Raw genomic sequence first — 15297 nt, forward strand, 5'->3', positions numbered from 1 at the left:
TGAATGGCATGGAAATTTGCTGTACTCCTGCTTATCTGTGATGCAGGCTGAAATTTCTGAAGAGTCCAGGGCAGCTCCACATCAGATGTATTACACTAATGTCGCCTTGCAGCCCTTTGAAAAAATAAGTTTGGTGCCCAGCACCCTTAGATGGAAGGAACAGTCTTTGATCAGGAATCTACTGCAATAAATTTCAAACTGTGTAGGACATAAGCTGTGAATACTTAGTAGTGCGGGGAAAGGTTCACTACGCATTCTCAAAAGCACTAGTTGCTTCACATGTTCTAGGGCTGCAGCCTGACTTTGTAAAACATAAATCCCAGGGACCAGACTAGGCTGAATAAACTGTTGTAAATGTGGTTTGTGTGCACACAATTACCCCAACAAAATATCCTAGCAACTATGCACTTAACTATATTTTACTGGTCATCCTCCCCCAAGTAGCCTGCCGCTGCTCTAAATTAGTCTGGAATGTTTAGCTGTGCAGTGCTGGGTTGCTATGGTTACCAGTTATTGTGCTAGAAACTATGGAACCAACCCAGTAACAGAAATTCTTGTTGGAGCAATGGGTGCATCCCATAAACTAGGAATAGCCACCACTGGGTCCCCCAGGCTCGCTCAAAGCCGCAGGGCCTGGGTTCATGTTTCTGCTGGTACCCCCATTGTGATTTTCCCCAGACACAACCTGATCTTGACTGTTTCTGTTCCTCTTTTCCTAAATACAAGAAGACCAGCTGCTTCTCTGGGATGGTGGGTGTGACTCATATTTCCTGTGACATGCTTCCCCTGTGGATAGATTTGGCTATTGCTTTGCTGCTGTTGCTGCTGCTGCTGTGCTTCCAACCGGCGTCATTCTACATTTCATCCCTGTGTGGGTGTGAAGATAAGGAAGCTCGGAATATCGTGAAGCGCAGGAACTTCCACAGATCTGTGGGCCTCAAGCAGGGGCCACAGTACCACAGAACCCTGTCAGAATGGTTTCCATGCTCTCTCATTTGTACTCTGCCCTTCTTCCAAGGAGCTTGTGGCAGCTGACTTGGTGTCTCCCCATGTTTATCCCACGTTGAATGAATAAGTCAACCACTTATCTTGGTGGGTAAGATGCCATTTTATAGCTAGCAAACAGAGGCAGAGTGTTGTTGTTGTTTAATCGTTTCCGACTCTTCATGACCCCATGGACCAGAGCACGCCAGGCACTTCTGTCTTCCACTGCCTCCCGCAGTTTAATCAAACTCTTTCGGCGACCAGCCTTCTTTATGGTCCAGCTTTCACTTCCATACATCACTACTGGGAAAACAATAGCTTTAACTATACGGACCTTTGTTGGCAAGGTGATGTCTCTACTTTTTAAGATGCTGTCTAGGTTTGTCATTGCTTTTCTCCCAAGAAGCAGGCGTCTTTTAATTTCATGGCTGCTGTCACCATCTGCAGTGATCATGGAGCCCAAGAAGTAAAATCTCTCACTGCCTCCATTTCTTCGCCTTCTATTTGCCAGGAGGTGATGGGACCAGTGGCCATGATCTTCATTTTTTTGATGATGAGCTTCAGACCATATTTTGCGCTCTCCTTTTTCACCCTCAATAAAAGGTTCTTTAATTCCTCCTCACTTTCTGCCATCAAGGTTTACTTGCACCAAAACCATCTCTAATACTTGTGAAATGAGGGTAGGGACAAACAACGTGTTACACAGCAGCTTTGCAAAGTGATATTCCAACACTTCTTCCTTTGAAACATAACCGCCAATTCATTTGAAAAGGGCAATGGAAGGGGAAGAGATATTCACCCGAGCTCTGTTCTTCAGTGAAAATGGTGGACCTCTCCCCAGCTGTTGTTTGCCCCCTGAGAAGGGGAAACTGGTCGGGGAAAGGCTGAGGGGAGGACTTAAGTGTGTGTGTGTGTGTGTGTGTGTGTCGCTGAAAAAAACCAGTTGTGGAACTCATTGGGAAGCAATGGTTGGATTTAATTCAGCAGTGTATTAAAGGAAAGGGGCAGTGAGGCCAGGTAGAAAGGAAGTTGAAGGAGGTGGGAACAAAGCCAGAGGGTATGGGAGATGTGTCGAGATAGAAAATTAAGATAAATAGGGACAGTTGGAAAGGGTAGAAAAAGCATTTGTGTAAGTTTAATACCTTTTCTCCAACACATGACAGATGTTCCACGAGTGGAAGTTTGAACAGAGGCCTCATAGAAAAACATTCACTTGTGTGATACTGCTAAAGGTGCAGAAGAGGTGCCTGCCTCTTTTACAAAAGGTGCAGGGGGGTACAAAGTAAGGGATGGGAGATGAAATAGGACTGAGGAAAATGTGCAAGGGATGGCCACCTCTGCACACAAGTGGACGGGAAATGCAAAAGAAATACTGCATTGAATGAAACTAGGCCTTTAAGTCTTTGAGAGCTTATACCTCTTGTAGCCAAAACACATCATTTCAGAAGTGCTACTACCAATGTTGTTCCTTTGAAAATCCTTGCACAAATGTGGCTCTCCCAGGATTGTTGAAATGCCTCCTATCGGTCTCCCCTACTCTAGCTCTTTCCTCTTCCCAGGCTGCAGATTGGAGGCTACATGACCCAGAGCAAGCAGGGGTGTTTCCCACTCTTTTCTGCCTGGCTGACTCACTGCCTGGGTCCTCTGCCGGCAATAAAAAACGCCTCTGATTTACAGAGTTTCCTTTGCAGCTGACCAGGACGCAGAGCCGGCCACTAAGACAATGCAACAACGCCTCTTGTTTCTTCTGGGTGAGTGTTGCCCTCTGCACAGCCAACCCCAATTCCTGGATGCAACTCTGAATTATCTTGTGAACAGCTGGTCCTGCCAAGGAGCAGGGGGCTGAGAGTTTCCACCAGCAACATCAGAATTGTGGGGTGTGTTTATTGGGGACCAGGATGTCTGAGCAGGGAATGAGTTCTACTTGAGAAGCATTGAAAAGAAGCCTACTCAGGTCAGTGCAATAGTGTCTGCAACACTGCAGCATAAATAGCATCTTTGCTTTCACAAAGCAGCTCTGCTTGCCTCCCCCCCCCCCCACCTACTTGCACATTGGGAAATCTTTTCTCCATCTAAAATACATGTTGTACATTCATTTACTCTGCAATAGCCTGATCTGTATTGGTTTCTGAAGCAAGGAACTGTTAGTAAACTGACCGTACAAGTTTACTTTTTTAAAAAGCCTGAAGAACGATGACTCTAATAACGGATCTGGTTGCACTTACACAGAAAAGCTGCAACTCAAGCCTGTTCTGAAACTTTTATTGTCCCTATTTACTGTGAGTGGAGGGATGGAAGAGAAGCAGTGTACTGATATGTTGTGTCCATTTACTGAAATCAAGGTATTACTCCCAAAGTTTGAAATCTGCAGAACACATTTTTTTAAAAATACATTCCCTGTATCTCCCTGAAAGACATGACAGGGACAAGTTCCAGAAAGCAGAGAGGTCGTTTGACCTTATTTAGAATAGATGTTGTTAATGGCATTTTATATTTTGTGAAAAGTCCCACATTGGGCAAAATATTCCTGCATCACAGGGAGTTGGAATAGATGACCTTCATGATCCCTCCTAGAGGCAGGCAGGCAGTTCAGACCTCTGGCAAGAGGGGTCTGTCTTTATTCTGGCATGTGGCCCCTAACAGATTATCCCACCCCTTGACAGAAGAAAGACTCCCCACCACTGATCCATAACTGTGTTCTGAACATGTGAATAACATCCAAAATCCTTCCCTATAGCCTTTGTAAGTTAAGAGTACAAAAGGTTGATAAACAGTAGTAGGAATTAAAGAAGCTGGTGTAATGCTCTAGGTATTTTAAAGAGTATTGGTGAACAGCTGCTTGTGATTGACAGGAGCATTCCAAGGCGGTTGGAGTCTGTTGGAATCAGAGCTACCATACCATTGAGCTACCATATTTATTTGCCACCAGTAGCTGCCTCTATCTGCTCCCTCTGGAGGAAGGAAGGAGCCTGGGACAGGGACCCATAAACACCTCAGCACATCCCTAATATTGAGAGCCAGTCTTGTCTTTTTTAAAAAACAGGAGTTAAATAAAGTGTGGAATAGTATCAGTAGTGGTTAGGAGACTCAGGAAAGAAAAGTTAGTGAGATTAGGGTGAGGACAGGGATGGAAGATGCAGAAATAGACTTTTCAGTTGTGGATAGGCTCAGACTTTGCTCTCATTTTATAGGAAGAAGTCCCAGGTGGTACTGGTTAATATACACCTTTTTATTTGTTTAACCCTCCAAATATTATTTTCTGGCTCTGGCTCTCCCATGAGCATGAAAATGTCTACCTAGATCCATCTCTGCCAGGGCTTGGCAGCCTGTTGTGATCTTGAGAACACAGCCCAGAATGTTTACACTGGTAGAACTAAGCTTCCACTTGAGCTTAATCTCATTTGATACCTCTTGCCTTGTTTTTGCAGTTGCCTTCCTGAGACTTCATGCCACAGGTAAAACGGAAAGGAATCTCTGTCTCTTTCCCCTTTGTTTCCTCCTGTGACCTCCAGGCTGGGAAGATAGAAAGCTTAGCTGCCTTACACTGAGTCAGATAATTGCTCAGTCTAGCTTAGTATTGCCTAACACTGACTGGCAGCTGCTTTCCGGGGCTTCAAGAAGGAGTCTCTCCCAGAACTATTTGGAGATGTCAGGGATTGATCCTGGGACCCTCTGCATGCAACATAGATTTCCTACCACTACGGCCTTTCTCCACAGCCTGAGATGCTATCATCATTCCTTCTATTTTCAATGTTCAGGCCGGAGTGCTTGTGCTGTGCAGGCTAAACAACACCATCCGTGCACTAGATGAACATTTCAGAAGGCTTGCAGAAGTAAAAAAACACACCCTCAAAACCCTTAGAAAACAATAACCTAGAAAACTGGATGAGAAGGGGAACTGAATGGAATACACAGGTAGAGGGCATGACTGACTGGCACTGTGAACAGGAGAACTCCACACTGCACCATTTTGTTGCAGGTCCCCTGTGTCCTGCATAATTAGATGTAGAATAGGCTGCCAATTCATTACATGCTGTGCTCCCCATCATTTTCCAAGGGGGAAACTTCTGTTATTTTCCATTAGTGTGCAAATGAGAATAGCATGTTTACAAACACTATTGATTTGATCTTGCTACAGTTCTGGCCTTGGGGGAGATGGCCTTAAGAGCCAAGGGCATTGTTTAGGAAATCTGCACAAAGGTGAAAACTGACTTGATGATCAGATCAAGAGAAGAGATGTCAGGATGGGGATGTGGGATATCAAAATTCAGAACTGCCTACTTAAGTGGGAGAAAGAGATAAGACAGGTCTCTCCTTGACTTTGATTATTTCTCCTCCTGGCAGGTTCCTTTCCAGTACGTCTGTCTGGAGGCCCAAGCCTCTGTGCAGGACGGGTGGAACTGTTCCACCAGGGTGAATGGGGGACAGTGTGTGATGACAGTTGGGATTTGCAGGACGCAGCTGTGGTGTGTCGAGAGCTAGACTGTGGGGCTGCCCTTTCAGCACCCCATGGGGCCTGGTTTGGTGAAGGACCTGGACCCATCTGGCTGAATGAGGTGCGCTGCATGGGCACTGAGGAATACCTGCACTCCTGCCCCCATATTGGGTTTCGCAAGCATGTCTGCACCCATGAGGAGGATGCCAGTGCCATATGCTCAGGTAGGACTCTTGTGATTCAGAAATTTCATCAGATGAACTCTCATGAAAGCTGACTTTCCCACAGAGTTGATTGCTTCAAGCAAACGGGTTGTTGTCACACAGACACATCTCTGTACAGTCTGATTTAAAGCATCCAACAAGAGAATGTTTAAAGATAAATTCAGCGCTTGAATTATTGGAAGCCATGTTTGTATAAAGTTACATTTAACTAAACTTGTGGGAGTCAGGGGGTGAGGCCTGCAAATTCATTAAATGGTCCCTGCCTTTCCTCTGTATAATCCATACTGCTCTGCTTAGTTAAAAAGGCCTACCTGCGAACTCCCTTTAACTGAAAGCTCTGCAGTCTCACCTTTTGGCAGTATGGGGGAATGTATCCAGCCAACTCTTTAAAATTAAGGCTGCTTGTTGCGATTGGGTCCAAGAATAGAGCTGGATGCAAGTTTAGGTGTTTAATAACTATTGTTCTATCCCTGAGGAAAAGGGACCTAAGTGTTTTGTAGCATACTGGACCAACGAGCATGTTCATTTCTCTCATCTCCCTTGGCAGCTCAGCGCTTTGCTCCTCTTACCGCCTTCCCCCCTCAACCGGCATTCAGATGGGGCAACATGAAAGCAGTAACGACAGCAAGACCACTCATATCTTCTGCACCTGCTGAGGGTGAGTGTGCAGGCATCCCTGAAGTGCACCACTTTTATCGTTTAGCTGATCAATATCCATCTCTAAAGTAGGGTTAAAAGAGATTGTGGGCATGGGTTCTGGGGACCCATTTATTAAATCTTCTGCCATATATTTGCATGGTGGCAGTGCTCCTGTTGCGACGCACCTTGGATCAGGTTGCAACCCACTAGTGGGTCCAGTCCCACCAGTTGAAAACCAGTGATCTAAGAAGATCAAGCTTGCTTCCTTTTTCTAGCCCAGCTTTAACTTAGCCTGAGAGCTTCTTCTGTTACATTTTTATGAATTTGTTAAGGCACAGGAGCTGTTTGATTCGGGCACAGGAGCAAAATGGCAACCATACCAATTTTTTTATTCTATTATTGTGCCAAGTAATCATGGAGAAAAGGGAGGGGGAAAATGTAGTACAAAAGAAGGAAAAGTCTACTGGTTTCACAAGACACTTTCTATACTGAATAAAAAGCCATTATTTAGCTCAGAGGTGGAGAACCTTTTTCAGTCCATGGACCATATTTGCTCATGGGGAACCTTCCAGGGGCCATATGCCAGTAGTGAGTGGGGTCAGGGATAAAATTAGGCGCTTAGCATTGTACTGGGTGCTTAGCATTGTACATTCCAGACATGAAAACTCAGAAAGTCCCCCCACCCTCACATCTCCATCCAGGTTAATTCAAGATATTATACTTAGGGGAAAACAATCAAGGGTGTAAAGCAGAACCAGAGAAGGGTAGGGCATAGCCTAGGAAAAGTTCTAGGGGCCCAAGGTGTCCCTTTCCTTCTTTAGTTGCACAATAGTTGTGGGTTTTCATATAGAAATAAATGGACAGTGGTATTCAGATTGTGGCTTGGGCTGGAGACAGTTCAGTTCCACTTGCCTTAAGGTTAGTGGGGTTCAGCATTTGCTTTAGTGCCCAATCAGAAATTTGGACTAATTTTCCTTGAAAAATCAGTTAGGCTGTAAGATGGGAGAACCCCATACCCCACCTTTGGGCTCTCCAGGTGCTATAGCTTGTCTTAATCTCCTCTCCCCCTCCCCCCCTCCAGGGACCCCTGCTCTACGTCTCGTGGGTGGCAGAAGCCGCTGTTCCGGCCGACTGGAGGTGTTTCATGAAGGGGAATGGGGCACAGTATGTGATGACATGTGGGACCTTCTGGATGTTGCTGTGGTCTGCCGGGAGCTGGACTGTGGGGAGGCGCTGGCAGCACCAGGTGGCGCCTTCTTTGGTGAGGGGAGCAGTGTCATCTGGTTAGATGATGTACAGTGCCAAGGAGAAGAGTCAATGTTGTCGGAGTGCCATACCAGCCTTTGGGGGACAACCAACTGCCGACACAGTGAAGATGCTGGGGCTGTGTGTTCTGGTGAGAGAACTATAGCATTATTTGCACTTAATCATTCAGACTTCTGAGGAAATTCTGAGAATTCTAGCTTTGTGAGGATTCCAGAGGCTAGGAATCTCAATCATCCATCCCTTAGCATCCATCCCAACAGCAATTTCCAGGATCAGTTGGATGAAGCCATGAGTTATAAAGCTGGTGAAAGATATGAGTTATAAAGCTGGTGTAGATATACCATTGCTATACAGTGGTACCTCTGGTTACAAACTTAATTTGTTTTGGAGGTCCGTTCTTAAGCCAAAACCGCTCACAACATGAGGCATGCTTTCGCTAATGGCTCCTCCTGCTGCTGCCGCGCTGCCGGTGTGCAACTTCAACTTGCATCCCAGGGCAAAGTTCACAACCGGGAGCATCTACTTCTGGGTTAGCAGGGCTTGTAACCTGAAGCGTTTGCAAGGAGGACGGTACACAACACGAGGTTCTACTGTACTCTGGCCATGGAAAGGTAGCACTGGTCTTACTGTGAAAATTATTTCTCATTTGGTGTGTGGATGTCTCCAAGTGAGATGTGTTTCTCCTGTTGCTCATTAAGGCCATGTTGAATGCGCTCTCTTCCTGTTGAAGCCTCAGTTCCATGGCTGAGCTAAATTCTCTCTCTCTCTCTCTCTCTCTCTCACTCACACACACACACACACGTGTATGTATAAGCAACAGAAGAGATTGTAGAAGAGTATGGGCTCTGGCAAAACTGGATGTCAGGACTACAAGTTAGCTAGCAATATAAGAAACAGTGTGAAATAACCACTATTAGGATGTGACCTGTACAACAACTTTCACAGTAAGACCAATGCTACCTTTTCCTTTAAGTACTGGATATCTCACAGTGAGGTGTACTAAAGCTAATGATATACTGGATGGGAAATTAAGTGTCTTCTGCCATGGCTATTACATTCTTGTCTCAAGCTGCTCATACTTCTTGGACACTTTTTGTTATCTTGACCACAGGCTGTCAGTAAGTGGTCAGAGACTATAGTCCTATATTCCTGGTATGTGCTGATCCCAGAATGTTCTTCCACACTCAGGTCATGCTTGCACTATGGGCACTTGACTGAGTGCTGCTTCTTATAATTCTGAGATTAGGAATCTCAGGCTTGGTCATGTGTCTTCTCTTCAGCCAGTTTTGTTTTGCAGTATTGGAATACCAGACTTCAACAGGAATACTGAGGCTTCAACAGGAAGACAGAGTTGAGAAATTCCTCTGAAGCAAATGGTTTTCTGCCTTCCCAAGCAACAGGAGCAACCCAACCCACTCAAAGACATCCAGCACCCAAGGGAGAAGCTAATGATTATACCAGTATTAATTCTGCTCTAAATTATTGTGTAGGGATATGGATGCACTGAAGCTTCCTTTGTATGCACTGTGTCTGTGTCACATGATGTATCATCTTCTCACAGGTGAGATGCCCCTGGCCATGGTGGAAGAGCATGTGGCCATGCTCACAAGGACCTTGGCACCCCAGAGGCGCCGGTATGTAGCCCCTAAAAGAATTCCCCGTCCTACTCAGCCTACAGGGAACCAAGAAGCAACTGTAGCTAATGAAGCATTACAAATAGAGAAGAGCCAAAAGGAAGCAGTGCCAGATGGTGAGTAGCAGAGAGAGGTAGGTGTTTGTGTCCATCATTGACTCCCAGGCAATTTGCACAGGTGCTGTTTCTTGTTTGGAATGGGGGTGCCAATATAATTAACAACTATGAAAACACAATCTAAGTGACAAAAGATATTACATGACAACAGATTTTGCATCTTTGCTTCAACAAACCCCTTAAAAAAGGGAGCAGAGATTGAGTCACTGGTTGAACTTCAAATGAAGAATTATGAAACAAAATTCAGTTGTGACATCTCAGTGCTCAATGAAGTTATTACATTATACAGCATGTTTTACTTGTTTTATGGCCCCCTTGAAAGCATGAGTTAAGGTCAAGTTAAAACATAGGGCCCCTCCATTCGCCCACCTGCTGCTACCTAAGCAAACAGGTACGACTCCACTTTCATTTGAGTAAATGACAAAATTTGGGGAGATCCAATCATGGATCTTCCACATGGCATCTAGTTTGGTCTTGAACTGCTTTCAGGGGACATGGGCTGCATAGTCATGGTATCTGGATTCCTTGCAATGATACTGTGTTTAGATTTTTATTTATTTGTGCTTTAATTTGTTTTAATGTTTATACTGTGGCTGTAAGTTGCTTTGGGTCACCTTTGTGAGAAAAGCGATATCATTATAAAAAATAGAGGCCTTTGGGATTCACTAGAATGAACTGAGAACCTCAAAGGGAAGGACCGTGGTTTACAAGTGAGAGATCTGTGATGCAAGGACTTTTAACTCCTCTTATCCTATAAACATTTCCTCTTCATATGCTTTTAAACTCAGGCCAGTGGCAGGTGCGGCTGCAAGGAGGCCCTGGATCCTGTGCTGGACGGGTAGAGGTTCTGTATCAAAATTACTGGGGCACAGTATGCGATGATGGCTGGGATCTGGTGGACGCGGCAGTGGTGTGCCGTGAGTTGGGCTGTGGGGCCCCTCTTCTCAGCCCTGGTAATGCAAGATATGGGCCAGGATCTGGACCTATCTGGTTGGATGATGTCAACTGCACTGGGGCAGAGTTCACTCTACAGAACTGCCGCTCCCAGCCGTGGGGGACGCATAACTGCAATCATCATGAAGATGCTTCAGTCATCTGCACAGGTAGGGAACAATTCAGTTTACCAGCTGATTCCCAGTCATATTCAGTGAGTCCATTTGCCTGGTTCCAAAACAGATATGCCATATTTAGGAGAGAGAACCCTGAACTTGTGAATAAGCCAATAATAGAAAATTCAACGTCCTTGGGGGGAAAGCAGTAACAATCTCAAATGGGCTAAACCCAGTTTCATTCTGGAGACTCCAGTAAACACCTTATTCTGGGTATGTATATACAGTACTAAAGACTTATATTGGTTTTAGGTAAAGGTAAAGGGACCCCTCACCATTAGGTCCGGTCATGACCAACTCTGGGGTTGCGGCGCTCATCTCGCTTTATTGGCCGATGGAGCCAGCGTACAGCTTCCGGGTCATGTGGCTAGCATGACTAAGCCGGTTCTGGCAAACCAGAGCAGCGCACGGAAATGCCGTTTACCTTCCCGATGGAGCAGTACCTATTTATCTACTTGCACTTTCATGTGCTTTCGAACTGCTAGGTTGCCAGGAGTATATTGGTTTTATGGCAGCTTAATTGCTATGGCTTTCCATCTTGGGAATCTATTTAGGTGAGGGTGCTGAGAATTCTCCCTGCACTGCTATAATTCCCCACCAAGAAGAAATGACTGTTAAAGTAATTTTAGTCTGTGATGTAGGAACGCCTTTTGTATTTTCAGACAGGTGGAAGCGTCTGTCATTGCCAAACTCATCAAGCAATTCAAAGATAGCTGCACCTGCTACAACCATGAATCCAGGGCAAAGCATCTTGGATGTGGCTGAGACCAGCACAACTACTCAGGAGTTTTCAGCCAGCTGGGAGCTAGAGTTCCCTGAAGCACCAATCCTAACCACACAAACTGTGGAGCTTGAACTGGAAAAGGAGCAAAAGCAAGCGAGCCCCTTCAACAGAATTGAAACAACCACTAATACAGAAGCCCTGCTGCACATCCAAGAGATGGAGTCAAGCAACACTCCTAAGATAGAACCATCCTCACAGGAAAGGGGACAAGAGCCCATTTATGCCTCAGTTGAATCTCTGCCAACCTCGGCCACACTGGATCTGGTATCTGAAAGAGAAACAGAGACAGTAAGCCTGTGGAATATAGATAAAGCAACACTTAATCTAGAGATCCTGCATGTTCAGGGGACAGAGTCAACCAGCACCCCCAATACAAGGCCACAAACACACGAATTGGGACAAACCCCCACCCCCTCCACAGCTGAGTTTCAGCCAACCTTAGCCATGCAGGAACTGGAATCTGAGGAAGAAACAGCGAAAACAAGCCCAACAGGAACAGGACTGCCCATAGTTGAACCAGGCCTAACACTTGCAACAGAGGTAGTGCAGTCTAAGCAATGGGACATTGCATTTAAAGTGCCCTCAGTACAGAAGGTAGAACTTACCAATCCCACAGCTACAGATCAGCCTACCACTTCCACTTCAGTTCAGGAACCTGAAAGAGTGAATGTAATTGATAATGTAGTAAAGGAGCTGTTCCTGTTCTCAAATATCTTGAAGGTTGCAAGAGAGATGGAATTGTCGGCAACCACACAGAATGCACCATCTGTAAACCACATGGAATCCATAAACCACAATTCTTCACATTCTGAAGAGAACACAGATCAGAAGCAACAAGAGGAATCACACACATATTCTCATACCATGGGGCCCACAGGTGAGTAGCTGCCTCAGTGTCAGCTCCAGGATTTTGAGGGGCCTCGGGTAAAGTATCTACATTCAGGCCCCTCTAGTCAAATAGTGTGGGCAGTGGTTGTTCCTCATCATTCTCACCACCAGAGGGAGAGAGCAGGAAGGTAAACTGGAGGATGAGCAGAAGCTGCCCAAAGGTTCACCTGCCTGTCTTTTCCCTCTGAAGCAAAATCTCAGAGGAGATTGACAAGAAAGTCAATTGGTAGATGGCTGGCTGGCAGCAGATCCACCTCTTTCCCCTCCTTTGCCATCAATCTGTTTGCCTGGCAAAGGCTGCATACACACAGTACATTTAATGCACACACATTCTCCTCCAAGAATATTGGGAACTGTAGCTTTGTAAGGGTAAATTACAATTCTCGGGATTCAAAAGGAGCGGGGGAGATGATAGCGTATTTTAAATGTGTGATGTGTAAGGGAAAAGGCAGGTGAATTGCCTGGAAGAGTAGGAGGAACAGAAAATGTCAGTTCTGCTCAATGGTCAATTGTTCACTTACTCTGTATTTTCTCCCCTCCCAAGAGGGGAAAGGTGAGCAGGCTGCTGCTGCTATGTAGCATTTCTCCCTCTGCACCCCTCCTCGCAGTGACAGCAACTGTAGAGACTCTGTTAGCTGTCTGTGGTGGGTTCCTGCCTGAGCATGGATGTTGGTAGACACCCAACCACACAAACATAGTATGCCTGAACTGCTTATTAGGCAGGAACATACCTTCCCCTTAAACTCTCTCAGTTGGTGCGGGTTAAAGGTGAGCCCCAGCTTTCTGTGAATGAAGAATGCCTTGTAGAATATCCTCCAGAAACTTATGCAATTGCCAGACTTTCTTGGCAGGCAAGTTGATGGAGAACGGGTCTGAGATAGCCTCAGCTACCCTCCTAAGATCAAACATACCCTGCTCTTTTTTTGGGAGGGGGGTGTTATTTAACTCTGCTGCTCTCATTTAATATTACCACATTCTCCCTCTCCATTTGCACCAGAGCCTACCATTGCTCCCATTGTCTTGACCACTTTGGCTGAAACAGATGTTCACGATACGACTGTTCTGCTCCAAAGTACAGTGTCACATACAGTTTCTATGGATGGGCTGCTTGAGGATAGTATGGTGAGCTCAGGAAACACAGAAAGAGGAGCTGGTAAGTATCAGAGACAAAGCTTCACTGCTGAGGCTAGGAAAAGGGTCTTACTTTGAAGGCCTCTTCCCAAACCGCAGAGCATCGTTAACAATTTCCACACATTCTGTAGCTGTCAAAAGTTCAGAATTGGGTCTCACTTACCTCACTGGCCATGTTTAAGTCCAGTAGTCAGGGATGGCACTTCCTCCTGGACAAAGTCAGTTTTCACAGAAGAATTTCCTCCTTTTATATACCTTTGGCTATGCTTATTGATCATAGTCACAAGCTATGGCCATTGTGTTTTTGTAGTTTAGTTGACCACATAACATGCAAACACACCACCTTGGGGATACTCCTTACTGGCTACTGGGGTGATGGTGTCAAGGCACAATACAGTCATTGGTTATTTTCTGTCTCTCCGAATACATAGGTACCACCTCCGCACCAGGCTTGATTGAAGCACCAGGTCCAAACACCACTTTGCCTGAATCTGTCACCCACACTGCTACAGTTAGCGAGTCACCCTCGGACTTCCCTTTTAGGCAGGACTCAAGGGGAAAGGATCAAGGCTGTTGCTGTTCACCACCTGGCCTGGAAAACTTGGTCCATGCAATGACAGGTCTCCGTGGGGAACTAGGCTCCCTCTCTACCACCATTCAACATCAGGGCTCTCAACTAGAGGCTCTTGCCCGCAGTCTGGCTGAGCTGGCAGCTTCTGTGAACCATCTTGTGGGGGTGCTGCCTACCTTACTGCAGCCAGCAGCTGCCCAGTCCTCCTCAGCTCAAAATACGCAGGATGAAGGCCAAATGCATAACCAGCTGCCCTTAAAATGAAAATAGGACTTTCTATAAGGAAAGGAAGTTGCTTCTCAAGCCAACTAAAGTCAAACTTCTGCTATGAGGTGAGCCCACCTCCCATGAAATCCCATTAAATATGCCATAAGCAGAGGTCACACATGCTACAAAAAGGTACTATAGGAGACCTCCACCCCAATGGTTATGGGGTTTTGGTTGATCTATTTATAAGCAGTTAACTAGAAAAATGTGCTGAGAATGGTAAAATTGGGAAACATTGCACAGTTCACAAGAGGCTGCATGGTCTGAAATCCAGAAGTCAAACGAATTTGTAGATTTTTTGGAAAATGAACATGATATAGCAATTTCAAAGGTAAAAATGCAGAACCGATTATGATTGGGTACTAGATTCACTGGGTACTAGATTGCGCTAAGAAAAATGTTCAAATAAGTGTTTGTATAATTGCTTACATTGATGTGTGGTGGCCTGATCAGTATTATCTTCTAAAATATTTTGGATTTTAGCATAAGCCTTCATGAATACTCCATTTGTTTGTGTAGGCTGGTCATTGAACCTTTCTATGTAATAAACTGTTGAATTTTGTGTGATCATTCCTGTGCAAAATGGGAGGAACGAGTAGAGAAGGCTGGAAAGGGCAGGAGCCAAGCACTAGGTGTATTCTTTTTGGTAATACTGTATATCCACTGTCTCAGAAGTAAATTCCTGAAATGACCACGAGATGTCATCACAATGTCATACAGACACAACCCAAGAACCATAATTGAAATCCCTTCCATAGTTGAAAATCCTCTTCCCCCAGTCAATTTGATCAGTTAAACCTACTCCTAATAAAACTACTACAATAGTGTAAGAAGTCAATTAGAGGGATGATTTTAGGAGAGAAGCTGACACCTTCACTAATGTCTGAATCTGTTGGACAAAACTCTGCAATAATAAACAATTAAATTATAATCATTATGCTTACTTTGGTAAAAATAAAATAAAAAGATGTATCCAATACATTAGAATTAGGAGTTTTGCTGGTGATGTCAATAAGGATGAGAAATGGTATCGTTATCATAAATAAAGAAAATTTCACAGTTGCCACACGCCACAGTGTTCATAAGGCCTCTGGGTCAGGGACCTAATCTCTCCCCTCCCCCCAATGCTACTTAATAAAGTCCCATGCATTTTAATGGAGAAAATATTAAGAATTTAAATTTTAACAGAGAAGGGTGACCAAGATGATCAAGGGTCTGGAAGCCAAGCCTTATGAGGAACAGTTGAAGG

At 45.1% G+C, this 15297-nt stretch overlaps 1 protein-coding gene across 5 annotated transcripts; it reads left to right on the plus strand.

The window, feature by feature from the left end:
* The first annotated feature begins 404 nt into the window (after positions 1–404).
* On the plus strand, positions 405–14610 carry LOC309327441 (uncharacterized protein). Of its 5 annotated transcripts, XM_081836714.1 has the most exons (11): positions 405–750; positions 2676–2735; positions 4413–4439; positions 5329–5643; positions 6191–6301; positions 7364–7678; positions 9110–9298; positions 10087–10401; positions 11070–12068; positions 13077–13232; positions 13642–14610. In XM_081836714.1, the coding sequence occupies exons 2-11, from the start codon at positions 2708–2710 to the stop codon at positions 14043–14045; spliced, it is 2859 nt and encodes a 952-aa protein (XP_081692840.1). In that variant the 5' UTR covers positions 405–750; positions 2676–2707; the 3' UTR covers positions 14046–14610. The 5 variants fall into 5 exon arrangements, with proteins under 5 accessions (XP_081692840.1, XP_081692841.1, XP_081692842.1 ...); XM_081836715.1 differs by lacking the exon at positions 405–750 and having other exon boundaries at positions 1915–2735; XM_081836716.1 differs by lacking the exons at positions 405–750; positions 4413–4439 and having other exon boundaries at positions 2693–2735.
* The last annotated feature ends 687 nt before the right edge of the window (positions 14611–15297 follow it).

This window comes from Podarcis erhardii, assembly GCF_964252035.2.
Source record: "Podarcis erhardii genome assembly, chromosome: 13".
In the NCBI taxonomy this organism is placed as follows: Eukaryota; Metazoa; Chordata; class Lepidosauria; order Squamata; family Lacertidae; genus Podarcis; species Podarcis erhardii.